The 19,103-nt window shown below is 45.4% G+C and overlaps 1 protein-coding gene across 2 annotated transcripts in view; it reads right to left on the bottom strand.

The window, feature by feature from the left end:
- The window catches only part of LOC8036601 (putative sodium-dependent multivitamin transporter), a 56,829-nt gene that overhangs the window by 4,341 nt on the left and 33,385 nt on the right, over window positions 1-19,103 (bottom strand). For both annotated transcript variants that reach the window (XM_040209611.3, XM_040500682.2), the window contains 6 exons: window positions 18,786-18,926; window positions 14,326-14,455; window positions 9,477-9,684; window positions 6,660-6,814; window positions 4,730-4,950; window positions 483-708 (listed from right to left, as the gene is read on the bottom strand). In XM_040209611.3, coding sequence (XP_040065545.2) covers window positions 483-708; window positions 4,730-4,950; window positions 6,660-6,814; window positions 9,477-9,684; window positions 14,326-14,455; window positions 18,786-18,926 — 1,081 coding nt within the window. The remainder of the gene's footprint in view (window positions 1-482; window positions 709-4,729; window positions 4,951-6,659; window positions 6,815-9,476; window positions 9,685-14,325; window positions 14,456-18,785; window positions 18,927-19,103) is intronic.

Raw genomic sequence — 19,103 nt, 5'->3', positions numbered from 1 at the left:
TTCTGGTACATTAATAGTTAATTTTCACAAACAGTCCAAGTTGCACAGCGTGCGATTACAGCTCGCTGCCTGTTCGACCAACTTATAGACAACACTAAAGTTGACTCCGATAACGTGGGACCTACTGTAAAATACAACGTCACAATAAGCGCCCAACCACAACCTGTTTGAAAGATTTTTAAAATTTGGCAAGGACACATTAAGTGCTTATCACAACAAATTTCTGAGCCCACTGAGGGACCCCAACACATTAGCAAGCTCTTCCAAAAGCCGGAGCAAAGCGGGAAAGCCTTATGCATGTGCGTCGGTGCGTAGTGCTGAAGCCGGCATAAAGCAGGCTTGGCGAGAGTGGCGTAGCCGTTTTAAAAATGAGGAATTCCACCAGACCCTTTGACTGCTCCTATACCGTTTTTTCAGATCAAACAAGGGCCTTCCCAACTATGGGTGACCCCCCACTCCCCAGTAAATTCTATTTAACCCACCTGAGAGCTGGTGACCGAAGAATTCCGCACTCGACCAAGAGTCCAAGAGCGGCTTTTGCCGTTGGTGGCACCTATCATCCACAAATAGACCGGGCTCAAGTGGTCATGGTCTACAGCGTCTGTGTCTCCGATCAGCAGGCTCACCAAGAGTCCCACGACCACAACCACCAGCCAGCCAAAGCCGCTGTACCACTGGTATGACAGCCGGTACAGCGGTAGCACATTCCTGCATGGTTAAAATGCGACGTCATAGTGAGCACACGTCTTCAGCGTCCCGGCAGTTCAACTGCTAAAATTTTATTAGGCAGATGCTAAAATGCCGCCGTCGCTCGTAGATGGCGACAACCTTTCCATCTATCATAGAAGAATGGAAAGTTGGGTGCGCTCGTCACGAGCGTTTCTTCGTCCTCGTCTGTTTTGCGCGCTGTTTCTTACGCTCTTATCAGTTTCGGCTTGGACTTAGGATGGGTCGGATGCACGGCCTTTCGGGGCAAGAAGACTTGCTGCGGAAGGAGTGGTGACGTACGCAGCAGCGCGAATGGGTCCATAACCGCCGCAAAGCCGCTGTCGCCTCGACTCCCACTGCGTCGAGCGCTTCAGATTCCCTTGCCAAAGAAAAGCACATCGCTCGCCTGGAAAGGCTCCGCCGAGAACAGAACCAGCGATGTAAAGGGCGCCGGCGGGCCAGTGCCATGGATGATGATCGTGCCACGAAGGCCAAGCGCAAGCGCGAGGCCCGGCGACGACTGCACTCCAAGCCGGCTGAACAGTTCCCGGGTGTGACGGCGAGGTTCCGGAGGGAGTTTGTGGATTACCAGTTTGGCGTCACGTGCGCTGTGTGCGAAAAACTAGTTCGCCAAAAACGTATCCACGATCGGCGGCGTGTCGGTCGAGATGAAGCGGGAAATGGGCGCGTGCGCGTTGGTTCAGTGTATAGAGTACAGCTCTGCTGGACTCCCTTCTTCACGAGTGGAAAGGCTGAACGTTTTTTACCTCATTGCCATCAACCAGCTTTAATTACCCCAATGAATAAAACTTGCAGTAGTACAAAGAAACCTTACAAGTTGTATACTTCACTAACTCAGATCACTCATCAAGATGGAAAGGCCTGGTTGAGCACCATAGTAGCACATGTCCCACGATAGGAATCATAGTGACTTTTACACCTTCCCGAGTTGAGTAGCTCAAGGGTGTATTGCAAGTGACTGATGTAACCAGATTTCACTGTACATGCCAACTCATTTTGTAGACAACTGTATGTTGATGTCCTCCTAGTCTTGTCTTTTGTTAAGCACAAAGCTTGCACAGGCTGTGATAGATTAACAAGCCACTCTCGCGTTAGGGTCAGTGACCAGTTCCACAATATGGAATATTTTTTTTTTTTAGTTGGATGCATTTCAGTAAATTTCGCTTAAGTGAACTTTAAAATATCTAAAAACAGTACCCAGTTAAAAGTTTGCTAGAAGCATAGCATTCTAACAAGGGATTTCTGAGAAGTGCTCTGTTCTGACATCTTCACTAGGGAGAAGGAAGGGGGATCCCAAATGACGTATAGACACACATCAGAAGAAAGGTATTATATGAAGGGTTTGCGCACTTCACATGCCATGTTTATTAAAGCCGTGCAAAACCATGCTTAGGAAGTAAGACTCAAATAGCTGACAGCACCTTCTATTCCACATCAGGCCACTGGTGATGAGTGCAGCACAAACGAAAGAGCAAGCGCAACAATTAACATTCAAATTCTAAGGTACTTGGCAACTGAACGTTTCAATCAGAATGAGACTTATAGTTGTTATATAAATACTCGAAATTACTTGGTTTTCACAAGAACTTAAAGGTGCATGATGTGCTTTCTGAAAATATTATATTTTAGTGTTATAAGGTGTAATAGGTGCCAGTTAACATCTATATCTAGTTTCAGATTACTATTTTGCCGACTGATCTCACGGCAATAAAAATCATGCAAAATCTTTTCCCTCACATACTTGTTTTTTTTTTTCTCGACCCGAAGAGATTACGACTAATCATTACACCTAGTTTTTGAGCATGCTGTGGATTATATTTTGACAAAGACTCAAAATGTTACTGGTGCAAAAAGCATAATACTCGAATTTCACTTTGAAAACAAGAAACTATAATTTTTCCTGGCTTTTCACCGGTTCCAGAGTGATGTGTCTGCCAGACTCCGTCGGATGGATGGATATCAATCATTCTTTATAACGAGTGGTAGCTTACGCCACGTGGCCATTGCAGGCCGTCGCAGTTCGTATTCATTACGCTGCCTTGTCGACGTGACATGCCGTAACGTCGACGAGCGTACGAGCCCAATCACGTTGGTATTTACTCTTCATGCGCAACGCGCCTTAGTCCAGCGCTTGTCAGCCTAGCTCACGACTGAAAAGTAAACTGCACATGCCGTATACTGACGACGGTGGCTTTCCCATCCCAAAAGCCCTCACGAGAACGTCCCATTCGGGAATGTGGACTCTGGATGTCATGGTCGTCTGGGCCAGTCGGAGTGTACAAGACGCTCATTTCTGTGATCTGAACCTGCCGTTCTTGCCATGTGATGTATGCTGTTATTGTGTTCCTGTGTTGGTGTGACTATTTACTGTTTGTGCAATCAACTGGGCGAGTGTGTGCATGGACATGGACTGCACCGAGGATGCACCACCCCCAAGACGCTTCATAGGCCGGATTGTGAACCATCGCGTGCACGCGCAACTTGGGATCTGGAACAACCTTACTGACCGTCCGCGTGCGTGCACCTTTGCCGACCATTTTACTTAAGAGAATTGGCCCTGAGAATGGCCATGTCCGCGACCCTTGAACATTTTTCTAACGAAGAAATGGGCCCCATGAACGACTGTAATTTTTATATTTTTAGGATGCTTTTAGCTCAAAGGTCTCGTTACCACCATAAAATGACTATCTCAAAAACCTCTTCGGTGCACCTTTAATTTCACAATCGCTCCCCTACACCTTTCCTACCCAATAAGTTTGAATATGTTTCTCTCTAAGCAGAGAGTGCAAAGAGCCATACCCTCCTATCTTAGTTCCTTCTTTTCCTGCTTTGCTACCCTCACAGCTGTAGAAAAAAAAGGCTGAAAATATCTTCAGGCATGCAGAAACTAAGTGTGCACTTTGGGTTTTTGAAGCGTCTCGATTGCTACTACTTCACCTGAATCAAGACTCGAAATCCTCTTTAATTGGTGTCCTTGAAGTACAGGACGCAACTTCAAAAGTTTTCTTGACTATGCAATATGTCAAAGTGATTGGCTACAGAGATGCTTCGTTTCTGTTTATTTTACTATAGTTTTAAGGTTCTATGGGCCACTGTGGCACATATTCTGTTCTGCCTACAAATCTGAATCATCCGAAGAGCCATGAAAGCCAGATGTCCAGACTCAGCGATAAGCAGCTTGCAAACTGCAGATTCGTCAACCCTGAAAAGACTTTATACCCGAAGCCACCAATATCACAAGTAGAGAAATGCAGAGGTCTCTGCCATCGCTTGGCAATGTAAGCATAGCACCGGTGTCAAAGAGAGATGCACTGGATGCCCTACAAGTTTAAGTGCTTACGGTATAATAGGTATACTCTTTTTTTAGTCTCTTCTAGTCTCTTCTTAGTCTCAACACCTCACCACGTTTAAAAAACGCTGCATTGTTTTTTTTTTTTGTTTTTTTTTTCCCCGTTTCTGTTTTTTTTTTTTTTTTTGTTGCAGAAGACATTATGGCAAAAAGTACAGTGCAGCAGGTCCGCAAAAAAATTTTTGCCAACAAAAAAAAAAAAAAGTATATGCCTTACCTAATGATCAACCTCAGCCAAAATGTAGCACTAACAGTCCAAACCATATGCCAAAGTTTCAGAACTAAGTCATTTTATTAAAAAATTCAGCGATTTCCTGAAACATTAATACGAAAAATGAGACCCGTCCCTCGTAGCAGACGTCATTCACATCCACGTATTCAAGGGCTTCCTCGGCAACCATTTTCCCATTGAAAATTACTTAAAATCGCTTACAATTTTTTAACAAGACAAGGGCAAGCTCTGAAACTTTGGCATCCGGTACAAACCGTTGGCGCTACATTTGAGCGGAGGCCGAGTGTTAGGCAATGCAGTTCATTTTTGCGGCGAAAAAAACACTGTCAACTTTGTTTTCTGGGGACACCCTGTACATGCATAAAATTTGGCGACTGTGCAGCTTTACTAAACAATCGACAGCAGTGACCAAGACTCACGTGGCTGTAATGTTGTCCGACACCATACAGACAGTGACCGAGTCTGCTCCGGTCATATTGCTCAGCGTGGTAGCATCGGCGAGTGCCCCGGTTGAGTTGCTGGAACCGCCACAGCCATCAACGAGCAGCTCAAGAACCGTAGGTCGGCCAACATAGATGACGGCGCCAAAGCCCACCCAGAATCCTACGATGAGTCCAGCAAAAAGACCAGCCAGTGCACCCTGAAGGAAGAGGCAAGACGTAGCAATTACAAAATATGCAGATCTGAGGAAACTATCAGTTCCCAAAGTGCTCAACCTTTTGACTGCTTCAACAAGCTACGACGAGGTAGTGTGCTATAGTAGTATGTTACAAAAAAAAAAAAAAACACTTTTACCAAAGAAGTATTTTCTTCATTGTTAAGAAACTCCCCCTGGAGTTTCTTAACAATGGGTGGGGTGGGAGGACACTGGTGCAGCAAAATTTGGAGTTATCGGATAAATCCGAATTCACCAAATTTTTAACGGCGAGGGGTTTTCGGAGCTATCCTAAAACACGGAACCCTATATGTAATGTTGAGTGTATGTTTACTTTGGACGTCTGGTGCCTCAACTGTAGACGAGAAATTTATCCAGCGTAGTACAACCTCTATCCTGGTGTCTTTGAGGAACACTACCTTAAAATTGCAATTTTTTAGAAAAAAAATTGTTTTTTTTTTTATTTTTATGCATTGGTTCGGCAACTAAAAGTGCAGACTCCTGCAAATTTCCATTGCTATATCTGAAATATTTATGAAGAAATAAAAGATTTTCAGTGAGCCAACATTGCAAGATCATACGTTTTGCAAGTGTGAATCGCTGACATTTTCTATTTTCGAACTGTTGTAGCTCTGCACCAGTACGCTCTACAATGATGACCATATTCTCGTTGGAAAGGGCATTTCTTTACAGTTTTTAAGTACATTAAACATTATTGTTTGAGAAAACACTATTTGGGCAAGAACCCCACAAAAGTCCAGCTTGCACATGGACAAGAATCAAAAAGCCCATCCTGATTGAACTGGAAACAAACTAAAACCGACATTTGTTTAAAGAATGTCACGTCAGACTGTCTGCTTTGTTGCGAACACTGAAAGTTGCTACCACCATCGGTAAAATCAAATGTACCGTTGTGAAAACATCAAGTAGGTTTTTCTCAGTTTAACTTTTTTGCATCAACTTTCGTTTTAGAAAACCTATCATTTCAACAAATTGGCAAATTTGTACTTTGCTGTGGATGCTTAACTGAAATTTATTGAGGAATGCTGCTAGATATTTTTTTTTTTATTTAAATGAAGCTCTTATTGCCAAGAAATGGGTTTTGATGAGGAGAAAATGCCCCATTATTTGGAACACATTTCAAATTGGTATTTTGGATAGAAGGTGCACAGATGTCAGGGTGAAAAATATGTATAGCCCCACTTTTCCTGTGTTCAAGTTGAGGCCAAAGCTTAGAAATGCTCAATGTTTTGACACACTTTTATGCAATAGATTTAGTTGCTATGCGAGGCAGCCTACATCAATAGCTGTATACCCCTTCCTGTAGCTTATCAGAAAATTTCTTATGGAAACGAAACTTCATACGGTACATTTAGGAAGATTATTAGATCCTCCAAAATTTCATCTATATTGAGCTACTGGTTTAAAAGCCGACACTTGAAGGTGGTGTTCCCCCATAATATGCACCAGACAGCAGTGATACATAACCGCACGCCAGTGCGATGCTCGTCCAGATCGAAACAGGCAGCAATAGGGATTGAACCCAGGATCCCTGGGTTCAATCACATTAATATATCTATTAAGCAAAAACTATAGCTAAAATCTCTAGTGTCAATTATTATTAAGTAAAATATCCACTGAAACATCTATAAATATACTACAACAAAGAGGAGGCCCACGAAAGAACAACATACCGCCTGGTTTGTCCTGGAGCTAAAGACGCCGAGTGTAAAGAGACCCAGCAGCGGACCTCCGACCACGCCGAAGATTATGAAGGACGCCTGCAGGACACCTCCCAGCTGCTCCACCACTCCAGTGAGTAGCACACACAGGATACCAAAGAAAAACGCTGCATAGAGAAATGGAACCGGCACAAAAATTAAACCAACGTCGCACATCCCAACTGAACTATAGACCGTTTCAAAGAAGGCACCGCTGGGAAGCCTCAGAATGCCATCCCGTGCTCCACAGAAGAGTAGAATACGGCTATACGGTAACAGAGTTTGCAAGATAAGACAAACCTCGTTTTGTACTATACAATCCGTGCAACGCGACTGGCGCGCCGCCGCGCGGCTGTTACCGAAGGTAGGCATTGAGAACGCCAGAGAAAACGAAATCGAAACCACGCCGCATACGTTGGTATGCATTGAAGTCTGAGCGGTGCGGTTGCGCTGGGTTCACAGCATGAAGTGCTGCCGATGCTGCGTCGTTAAGTACTTCAATAGTTATGCGTCGTATCTCATGGGGCCAAATTTTCAGTTTTTCACCTTGCCGATGTTTTGTGGGACAGCGACAATGATGAACCCGTGCCTTACAACACGAGAAATGTGGTCTCCCGATCATGTCTGCCACTGTGTCGGCACGGCTGACACTGCCGCTTTGCGCTCTGCGTTTGTTTTCGTATCAGCAACGCCTACATGTGTTAGCGCCGATGGGACGAACTGAAATGCCATCCCACACTTGCGGGTATGCAGTGCCAATTTCGTTGGAGGAATGCCCTCCAAAGATGTTTCGTCCCCATCGTACGTGATGATGATATTCCGGACCAGTATGGCACGTAGTCTGTACTTCATGAAGAAAGATTCGGACGGTAAAAAAATTACAAATATGAATCCAAGGAAAACTACAATGAAACTTGGAATTACTGGACAATCGACGTTTGAGTATGGAGGTTTATGTGGTGTGCTTTGTTTTTTGATCAGCGTCCTTTTGGATGTGGAAACGCTGACACCCCGAGTCTTGTAGACAACAATTTTTATACTTTGTTTTACAGCCACCTATCGCAAAGTTGTTCGATCTGGGTGTACCGTCCACTGGCCCCTTTCTACCTGTAAAGTGTGCACCTCCCGCAATGAGTGGTATTCTCTTGACAGCCTTTGATGCTCAAAACCGGTTCCCATTTAGTCTTTATGCCGCCCAAACTAAATTTCCACCTGGTTTCACTGTGCCACCTCTTTTTGGTATAATCAGTGTTGTGTCAAGTTATGATCATGTCAAAATACCTGTGTGCCGAAAATCAGCAGCTCGCACAACAGGCTACTACACAACAGCTGACTGCAAAAGCCTTTGACGGCCAAACCATGTGTTGGCCGACAACTTTGTTTTCTCGGCTTTGGAACCACCTTTCGTAAAGTTGTTTCAATTGTAAGTACAGTTCACTAGTCCCTTCCCACCTGTAAAGTCTCCACCTCCCATGACGAGTGGTATTCTCTTGACAGCCCTTTCATGGTCAAAACCGGCTCCCATTGAGTTACGCCGCCCAAACCAAATTTCTATCTGGTTTCCTTATGCCACCTATTTTTGTTATAAGTGCTGTGTCATGTTACTGTCAAGTCCAAGCAGCTATGTACCCAAATCTGCACTTTGTACAGCCCGGTTATAACACAACTTTTTGGGTCCAATATTGGATATCCCGTACAGCGTTATTTTTTTATTAGTTAGAAACATAACTTTCACACCTGCTGTCTTCAAAAAACTTTGCACACTTCGTGCACAAACTTAGTGAATATCTCACTCGCCTCCAAATATTATCGTTCCAGCAGTCCTACATTTACAGCGACAAGCGAAATAAATTTCCCACTCAGAGCAATTATGGTGGCGGCCGTCTTGCTTTTCAGAAAATTGCTCCAACTCCTTTTTTGGCCGCAACTAAGGAAATTACCCCTAATAACGACTCAAACTCAATATATAAGAAGTAGAGAACAACTAAATGCCCTTCTTAGGTCTGCGCCAGCACTCGCACAACGTTGCCCTCAACGTATCGGCTCAAAAAGCAAAAGTTTGTCCGTGCGCGCTTTCGCCGCCACAGCTTGGCAAGCGAAAAGGCGCCGCAGGCTGCCGAACGTGCCTCACTGTCGAACGCCAGCTCCTCCCCTAGCGGCGCTACTCGCGTTTTTCAAAGCGCCCCCTATAGTTCCCGCACGGAGCGTATAATTACACGAGGTGCGGTATTTTAAAGCGGGCCATTTCGCCGGACCAGAGCGACGGTTACCGTGCAACATGTGTGTGGTGCCTGGAAAGCATCTCCGACTGGGGGTTCCTCGATTTCCGCCCGACGACACCACGGAAGTGTTGCGTCACCAGTTGCGATCCTGGCAGTGTCATGGCAGCAGTAGTGGAAGTGGCAGATGCCCACCCTGCTGCAGTTCGCTCTCCAATTTGACAGCCCACGGAAGCTCCAGCAGGCAGGAGTTTCTTCTTGGCAATGACGGCAACGCTCGCATTTGCTCGTACTTCTTGACTCGTAGGGCAGACCGCCGAGATTGTAATGTATGACAGTGTGACACTCCGGCTTGCAAGGCGTGATTTGTTGCCACTTCAGGACAGCTTTGGATGTTTGGGCGAGATAGGACGCTAAGCAGACCGGCCGAAGATGCATTCCAGGCGCCATACACACGTAAATTGCATCACACAGTTCTATTCCATGGACACATGTCCAGGCAGCAATGCTATCAGACAAGTGTCACGGAAGAAGTGGCCCGTACATAAACGTCTGTACGTAAACAACCCACCGAGAACTTTGACGATGAGAGGGGCGTGCGTGTCGTAGGTCTTGGGGCTGATGCAGAAAGGACGCACAAAGTCCTCAAGCATGACGGCCGCCAGCGAGTTGACCGCCGAGGAGACGGTACTGAGGGCTCCGCTGAAGATGCCCGCCACGAAGAGACCCGGCAGACCTTGCAAGTGCCCCAGGTAGACCATCACGAAGTGAGGCAGCACCTGCAGTGTCGGCACGGCGGGGAGTCAAAGGCGGAACTTGCGAAGAAATTCCGAGCGGAAGCTTAGCAGTGTCTCAACGCGTGGGTTCTCAAACTGGGTTCCTAGGAACCTCGGGGTAACCCAGAGTACCCTCTCGATGCCTCACTGCGAGCCAAAATGCACATTACTGTTTATGAAGTCTGCAGGCTCCTGCAAAGCTTTACCATGTCAATGTCAAGAAGCGTGCACATTATTCGGCTACGGGTATTTAGAAACTGAGGGGTTCCCCATGCTCTCAAACTTTCTCACTTGTCCATACCCCTTGGTCAAGTTTTTTCCCAGTTTAATCAGGATTTTAGCAGATCTAAATAATTCAATGAAGCATGTGCCAAACACTTCCTATTTAGTGTATTATTGTTTACAAAGCCTCCAGCCTCTTGAGCTGCTTTATTGCAACGATGCCAAGAGCAGGAGAGGTTCTTTGACTATAAATAAAAGGATGGGTGGCTGTTCATCGAGATTACACCCGCCTTAGTGTAAGGGGTCTTTGGACGTAGAAGCCTCAATGAAAAATATCACCCGCAACAAAATGATAGGACATGGCATCGGACAAAGCAATGGCAAGATGCTGTTTATAACCTTGCAATGATATGGCACTACACCGCTGGGGTTGTTAATTAATAGTGGCTGTGTGGAAAAAGCCCTGTAACGCCAAATTGGAGCGCAGCTCTTGAGGAGGAGGAGGGAAGGGTACTGAGGGCCACGTGCTCGGGGGGGGGGGGGGGGGGGGGGGGGTCATGTGACATAGGGGAAAGGGTCACGTGACCCCCTCCGAGGTCACGTGATCTCGGGAGGGGATCACGTGACCTGGGGATGTCACGTGACCTAGGGGAGGGATCACGTGACTTCCCAGGTCCATGACCCCCCCCCTGTCACGTGACCAAAATCTAGCAGAAAAATTTCCCTGCTAAATTTAGCGGGGAAATTTTCCCGCTAGATCTAGCGGGGAAATTTTCCACTAAATTTTTCCGCTAGATTTAGCGGGGAAATTTTTCCGCTAAATTTAGCGGGGATATTTTTTAACTAAATTTAGCGGGGAAATTTTTCCGCTAGATTTAGCGGGGAATTTTTTCCGCTAGACTTAGCAGGGAAATTTTTCCGCTAGATTTAGCGGGGAAATTTTTCAGCTAGATTTAGAGGGGAAATTTTTCTGCTGGATTCAGCGGGGAAATTTTTCCGCTAGATTTAGTGGGGAAATTTATCCGCTCAATTTAGCGGGGAAAGTTTTCCGCTAGATTTAGCAGTGAAATTTATCCGCTAGATTTAGCGGGGAAATTTATCCGCTAGATTTAGCGGGGAAATTTATCCGCCAGATTTAGCGGGGAAATTTTTCGCTAAAATTAGTGGGGAAATTTATCCGCTAGATTTAGCGGGGAAATTTATCCGCCAGATTTAGCGGGGAAATTTTTCCGCTAGCTTTAGCGGGGAAATTTTTCGCTAAAATTAGTGGGGAAATTTTTCCGCTTAAATTAGCGGGGAAATTTTTCCGCTAGATTCAGCGGGGAAATTTTTCCGATAGATTTAACAGGGAAATTTACCCATAATGCACTGCGCGGTTACAGCGACTGTGACTGCGACGGCGCTCAAGCTGGAAACGGGCACCCAAGAGCTGCGCTCTAAAAGCAGCAGATACGGTATTGAACCACAAGGCAGTGGCATAACTAGGGGTGGGCAGGGGTGTACAAGTGCCCCGGGCGCCACTTGGGAGGGGGCGCCGAGCCGAGTCCACCCAACATGTGCCCGATGGAAAAATATGGCAGCGGGGCTACGCGCTGCCATTTTGGGGGAAGCGAAATTTCATTTGCCATGGGCGCCGTCATATCTAGTTACGCCACTGCCACAAGAGAAAGGTTTTAGAGGCTTAAGAGGACTAAGTGAATACTGGAGCTGCCAATTGCCTGGCCTCATTATAAAAACTTTACAAAAAAGAAAACAGATGTCACCATAGCCGACCCCATCCGAGAAGAAGCAGCAGCAGCTACATTAAAAACTGCTGCAGTAAAAAGACAACTCGTTCCTACAGAGTATTACGAATTTGCACTGCAGTAGAAAAAAACCATCTCAGTGTTTAGGAAAACTACAGCAAAAGCGACCGATCATGAAGTCCTCGGCCTTGCAAACACTTTTCATGACATCAAAGGCTTTAGTTGGTACAAATATCCAAGCGTCAATTGTATTTGTGACGGGAAATGAGTAGAGCCCTGCGCGGATAGGTTTGGGCATCCGCATCCAATCCGCATTTGCGGACTTTCTATCAACATCCGCCGACTTTCTATCAACATCAACAGCAATGTTCTTAAATTTTTCCGTACACATACGATCCACACTTGCATGCTTGCTGAGGCGGGCGTCTCCCCTAAAATTTCTTCTGCCACCCCAAGATGAAGCAGCTTTGTACACCAATGATTACCTACGACGTCGGCTTGAAGACCTAGTGTAACGAGTGTCCAGACTTTAGAGCCGTTCATGCCTTTTATTTATTCATTTATTATTTTCTATTAACTTCCAGCCACTGGAAGTCGTACCGCGGGCGAGTAAGCTATCAAGCGCTTTTGAAAAAGCAGCTCCCCTTTGTGACGCCTGCTGGCTTTTCTCTCCGTATTCCGCTCTGTGGTGCTTATCTTCAGCGGAGACCGGAGACGTGAACGAAGGGGAGCTTAGTTAAAGTCGAGGTCATGGGGAATTCCGGACTGTCTCAAAAAGGGAAGCAAAACCTGGTTGGGAAGTCTGAGCGTAGGGGGCAGACGTCCCTGCTGTGAAAACCCCCCCCCCCCCCCCCCCCCCGCCACCCCCTCTTCCTTCTCGTGTCTCCGCATTTCCCTTTTCAATGAGCACACCGCATATGCTATCTTCGATAAGCCCGTAGGCGACAGCACCTCGGAGCGACTCCCCCCCCCCCAATTTGGTTCGCCTCCCCACTGCCTCCCCATTATGAAGATCCTGGCGCCGTCCCTGGCCTTTAGAGTCAGAATACAGTGAAAGCAATTTTACTTTATTCTCTTTTATCGCACTTATATTATAAGCGATCATTCTTCCATATATACTTTGCATTGTTGGAAAGATGATCGCATATACGAGATCATCCTGCGAGTCTGCGAGAGTGCCCAAAAGATGTGCTTAAAAGAAAGGAATTTTTTTATATATTTTTTTTTCTTTTTGTCTTGCAGTGCCCATTTTAAGTAAACGCATGTTTTCTAAACTAGAAAATTAGCAAAAAACAAACTAATTACGTTGTGCAATTTTATTTAGGTCAAACTATAAAAAAGTGGGAAGGGAAAAGCGGTCACTTTCCACAGCCCAGTATTCGCATATACGTGGTAAAACGCAAGTACACCGTTTGGAAAATATAAAAATATTTAATAATAGCAACATCTATCCATTTCAGCTTTAAACATGAATCCAAAACTGTGCTCCAGACCGTATACTCTGCAGCAACTTGCCAACTGTAGAGAAAAAAATGCGAGCACATGTTCCGCTTCACCTGTCGATGTTTCTCTGTAGAAACTGAATATCGTCAACGACGGAAAGATTTATACTGGATCGGCTTTTGAATTGCAAGGTCCATTAATGAGAAGTCACTCCTTGCTGGTGCACTTGATGCAGGGGTGGCATTCACAAACTGAGTTACAAGCGTAAGGTATGTGAACTCGTACTGCACACTTGTGATAAAAGGATTCTACGTTCTTGTGGCCTGTATGTTTTAGGTTCATTATATGCCCAAAAAACGCTTTCCGCTTTTCTGTGCCAAACAAGAATGCACTCTCCCGGGACGATTGATTGCTTTCCTTACTTTTCCTAGGGACATAACTTTTGGCGAGAGAGCGCTCTAAAGCAGTCTTTGGTGAAGATCAGCTATTTCTTCGCATAAAGAACAGTTTTTACCTTGATTGGCACCTTTTTTCTAGGAGAGTATTTCGCTCCCGCAAAACGTTAGTTGATGCACTTTATTGTGCATCAACCGGACGTAAGCGATTAAGCGAGCGACGAGTCGAGTGACAGCAACAAGCGACGAGTGTCAGCAACGAGCGACGAATTTCTCGCCGTCGCTTGTCGCGTCGCTTGGATTTTGGATTTCTAGAAAACGTTGCTCATCACCTTAGTCGCTTAACCCAATCGCTTTCATGAGGTGTGCGTCGTCGTGCAAGTTCCCGAGCGACAGCGGGTCCTTGTCGACGTTGCTCGTCTTGTCGCTCGCCAAATTGCTTATATGCGGTTTAAACTTTATTCACTCGACTCCCTGCGGTCGCACAGGTTTATGTGCCACCTCGGAAAAAATGCAAATCCAAACCTGCGGATATCTGCGTCTGCGTCCACAGCCCCTGGCATCCGATCCGCAAAATCGAATTAGTATACCTCCATCCGCCAGTTGGTTGTGGATATCCGTGGATGATCAACGGGTAATCCGCAGATATGCAGGGCTCTAGAAATCGGCAGGTCATTTTTTAAAGTCTCGGTTTTAGAAAGAGTGGTACATTTCGGCAGCTTGCTTGCTACACACGAAATCACTTCTGCGCTAAGCCCATCCCTCTTGTTTTGCGAACTAACCCTCAAACACTCCAACATCGTCAAAGGTGTGTGGCTGAGATACCAGATCGTACGCACCTGATCCTGTTTGGAGATCCTGCATGCCTTGAGCGGATCACAGTGCCTGAAGTTGGCATACATCACAAGGCCCGCAAAACTTGTCACTATGCTAAGGGCAGATACTAGTGGCCAATTGATGAAGAGGGCACTGTGAAAAGAAACAAACACCTAGCTGTTACAATTTCATTACTTACATACATGGTTGTCACAAACTTGTCAATACAGTAACACTAAAAAGATGACAATATGCAATGGCAAAACCATATATTAAAAAACAATGCATGTAAAACACAAATTAAGTTCTGCTGCTTTTGTGAACTTCTGACAACTAGTGGAACAGACCGAGTCTTGAAATCTTTACACATGAGTTATAAATACAGTTTCAACAAGTTGCAATAATTCACACCTTCAAGGAAAAAAGTTTGGCTTGCACACGGAAGCCCAAATATGTAATCAAGATGTCGCAGCAGAAAGGTCACTTTACATATAGGCCTGTAGATATATATGAAGAGAAATTAAAAAAAAAAGACTTTGAATCTTTTTCTTTGTGGGTCCTGAGAAAGTCTATACACTCCGTGTGGGAACTATAAGGGGCGCTTTGAAAAACGCGCGCAGCGCCACTAGCGGAGGAGCTGGCGTTCGACTGAGGCGCGTTCAGCAGCCTGCGGCGCCTTTTCGCATGCCAAGCTGTGGCGGCGGAAGCGCGCACGGACGAAACTTTTGCTTTTTGAGCCGATAAGTTGAGGGTGACGTTGCATGAGTGCTGGGGCAGAAGGGCCATTTAGCTGTTCTCCACTTCTTATATATTGAGTTTCAGTCGTCATTAGGGGTAATTTCTCTAGTTCGCGGCCGAAAAAGGAGTTTGAGTAATTTTCCGGAAAGCAAGACGGCCGCTACCATGTAATTGCTCCGAGTGGGAAATTTATTTCGCTAGTCTCTGTAAACGTAGGACTGCTGGAAGGATGATATTTGGAGGCGAGTGAGACGTTCACTAAGTTTGTGCACGAAGTGCGCCAAGTTTCATTAAGACAGCAGGTGTGAAGGTTATGTTTCTAACGAATAAAGAAATAAAGCTGTACGGGATGTCCAATATTGAACCCAAAATGTTGTGTTATGGTAGGCTGTGCAAAGTGCAGATTTGGGCACACAGGTGCTTGGACTTGTTGTTGTCTACAGAACTCGGGGGTGTCAGCGTTTCCACATCCAAAAGGAGGCTGATCAAGAAAGAGAGCACACCACATAAACTTCCACACTCAAACGTTGATTCTCCAGTGATACCGAGTTTCATTGCTGTTTTCTTTAGATTTATATTTGTCACTTTTTTTACCGTTCGAATCTTCCTTCATGAAGTACAGATTGCGTGCCATACTTGTCTGGAAATATCATCGACACGTACGATGGGGAAGAAACTTCTTTGGAGGGCATTCCTCCAACGAAATTGGCACTGCATACCCGCGAGTGTGGGATGGCATTTCAGTTCGTCCCATCGGCACTGACACATGTAGGCGTTACTGGTACGAAAACAAACGCAGAGTGCAAAGCGGCAGTGTAGAATATGTCAGCCATGCCGACACAGTGGCAGACATGATCGGGAGACCGAATTTCTCGCGTCGTACGGCGCGGGTCCATCGTTGTCGCTGTCCCACAAAACATTGGCGAGGTGAAAAACTGTGAAACTTTGTCTCCACGAGACACGACGCATAAATATTGAAGCACTTAATGACGCAGCACAGGCAGCACTTCATGCTGTGAACCCAGCGCAACCGCACCACTCCGACTTCAATGCGTACCAACGTATGCGGCGCGGTTTCGGTTTCGTTTTCTCTGGGGCTCTCACAGCCTACCTTCAATACCAGCCGCACAGCGGCGCGCCAGTCGCGTCGCACGGAGTGTATATTAACCACCGGACACAGTCGAGTTTCGCGGCGTTGACATTAGCGTCGCCCCCATCGACGGCGCTGTCAATTCTGTCACCACTGGCAGCAGTGCTTCGTTAGTGGGGTACCCTCATTAAAGTAAAAACGAAAATATCAAATTCTTTCACATAACATTAGTTTCTATAAAAAGTGTTCGGCACGTCACAAAAATAGTGTAATTAATTTTATATCTTAATTTCTATTTGTTTTTCTTTTGGTCTGAAAACAAAACCATAAAACTGGGCGGTGGGTTCTACGAGCTGCAAAGCCGCCTGACCCGCCGGCGCCCTGGACCTCAGCGCCGCTGCTTCCTTCTCCCAACATTGTAATTATTGTAATGGTTGCTTCGGTTGCATCGCTGTGTGTGATCTTGTTTACGCATGGATCGTGCGAGCCTGGGCTTCGTTTTTGGCATTCCGCGTACCAGTCAAATTTGCTGGATGTTTTAGCATAAACCTTTAGAAACTTTATTGAAGAGAGTGTTTGGTGTGCCCATTCTCAAAGGCAAAAGACAAAAGCTACAAGATTTTTCTCTTTTTTCTAAAATGAACAGGTGAGCTTGCACCTCCTTTGTATTCACCATTTTATTCCCCCAGAAATTTGTTAACATTGAATTTTCGCTGCCCATAGCTGTTAGACTGCGGGTTGACATAACTTGTCTAATCTCGTAGTGGGAAAAAAAAAAAAAAAGAAAATGTTTAGTAATATTATTTTATGAAATGAAGTTGTGGTGCAGTACGATTTAAAACTGAAGAGCTGTTACAGCCCCACTTCGCTTAATGCACAACTCCATGCTTAAAAAGGTTAAAATGATGTTTAATCCTGAAATTTTCTCGTGCAGTCCTCAAACAAACAAAAAACACAAATTTTGGCTTTATATTGTAGTTTGATATAAATGTCATTTAATTCTGGACACGAGTGTGGTAGTTTTCTTGTGTTTGACCTTTTGGAGACTAAAATTATAAAAATTATGACCACATTGTTATTACAGATGCTGGGGACATAGAGTGATCGAGCACCGGACCACAGTGCTACGCACATACACTTCGTAGTTCATCGGTTCAACAGTTCGTTGAGTGCCAATATTTCTGAAAGTTGCAGATGGTAACAGTCATTCAGAATAACGATCAACATCAATCATTTCACCGCCTTTCAATGTTGCTCGTTTGCTTAATCCTGAATAAGTAAAGTGACCTAGTTCTTAAATGAGGAAACAACTTATTTAATTTCAGCGAGCTGGACAAACAACTAACTGATCTGACTTTGTATGTTGACTGTGTAAACATGTGGGTTAATATTTGTGTGTACATTTGTAAATATTTGTATGTGTTTATGACGTTTTATCCATACTGGGAAAATTTAATATTTATTCAGATTACCCCCAAAGAACTTCTAAGGAAGAAAGGGTGTCAGTGTTCTATCTTTTCGTGTATGTATTTAGTGCTGTATCTGATTTGTTTGCGAGCTGTTATTGTGAAATAAATGTGTCTAGAAATATTTCTAACGCACCTCGATTCCTCGTGGGACGGCTGGACTAGGGGCATGCACGGCTCTCGGCTGGACATCTCTGAATCGCTCGAAACAGAACAACAAACAAACACGACTACGAAATAAAAATAAAAGGGACTTTCAGCAAATCGTTACCATGTTTCGCTTATCGCACAGTCGTAAAACCAAAATTTGCCGTTCCCGCAATCTGCAGTGTCAGTTCCCATATCGCGTGGTTTGTAGCGGGTGCCCGTGTGTTTATAATTAATTTTTTATAAAGCTTTGCTGTCTCGTCCCCAAAGATAGCCCACCTCACGTTTTCACCATTAATCTCCGAGTTTTAGGAGTGCGCCTTTATGGGATTTTGCGGGAACTTAGTCGCCGGCAGGGCAATAAGTGCAGGGCACCTCTTTCGGTTATCCAGCCTCCAGCAAGCGCTCGTTGACTTCGGTGAGGCTTTAACTGCGCGTCCACGCTCAAGATGCTCCATAGTGTTACCGAAACTAGGAAACCGATTCTGGAGGCAAGACAACCTGTAGACTTCAAGCCATGCTTTTCCTGTCAGTGACTGTAGGTGTTCATGTTTACAAGCTCCTACAGCAAGTAGTCTGAGAATGCAAACGAACTGTCAATGAAGCTTTCATCTCAACCGAAAAGTGGATTCCAATGGCCAAAGACGACAATTTACTAAATTCGGTTAGTCTGTTACAGTACTTCCGACTTCCAGGTGTATCGTTCATTCATTCAAACCAGAAAGCTCCACAGCTTAAATCAGCCAGCCAAAATGTCATAAGAATACAAGGCACACCATCAGTCTCACAAGACGACAGTAGTATATGTATCCTACAGGAAACAACTCAAACTGCTTGGCCTGACCTGACGAGCCAGAACAGCGAGGTACAATGACAACATGAGGACATTTTCCATTGAGACTGTCCATTCCAAAGCAACTCGCAACTTGTACATTTCGAATAAGACTGGGTGGCCCCCAAGCTCGAGCTGCAAATCCCTGCAAGTTAACTTGGCCCTAAAACAAATTCAATGACTGACAGCGCGACGCAAAGGGGTACTCACACCTGGGCCTTCCGCAGGCTGTTGACCGTCATGAGCCTCTGCACCTGAGCCTGGTTGACCCCGTACAGGGACACATACACAAAGATGCCTCCCACCGCAAGGGTCCACACCGTGTGACGCACAGTGGGATCCGGGTCAAAACTGCAAGGGGCACACAAGCAAATCGCGCAAGCAGGGCTTACTTTAAGCGCAATCGTGTCTCCAGATTACCCCGGTTTACGCCATCTAATCCTTTAGAATTTCTTGAATAACTAACATGTAGGGAAAGGAATGTCTATGCAGAGCGCAAGTTTGTCCGTTTCTCGGGCGGGGGTCGCA

The sequence above is a fragment of the Ixodes scapularis genome, unplaced genomic scaffold (assembly GCF_016920785.2).
Source record: "Ixodes scapularis isolate PalLabHiFi unplaced genomic scaffold, ASM1692078v2 PGA_scaffold5__190_contigs__length_132052651, whole genome shotgun sequence".
Classification (NCBI taxonomy): domain Eukaryota; kingdom Metazoa; phylum Arthropoda; class Arachnida; order Ixodida; family Ixodidae; genus Ixodes; species Ixodes scapularis.
Note: the sequence above shows the minus strand (reverse complement) of the source record. Positions and strands in the feature narration are given on the sequence as shown.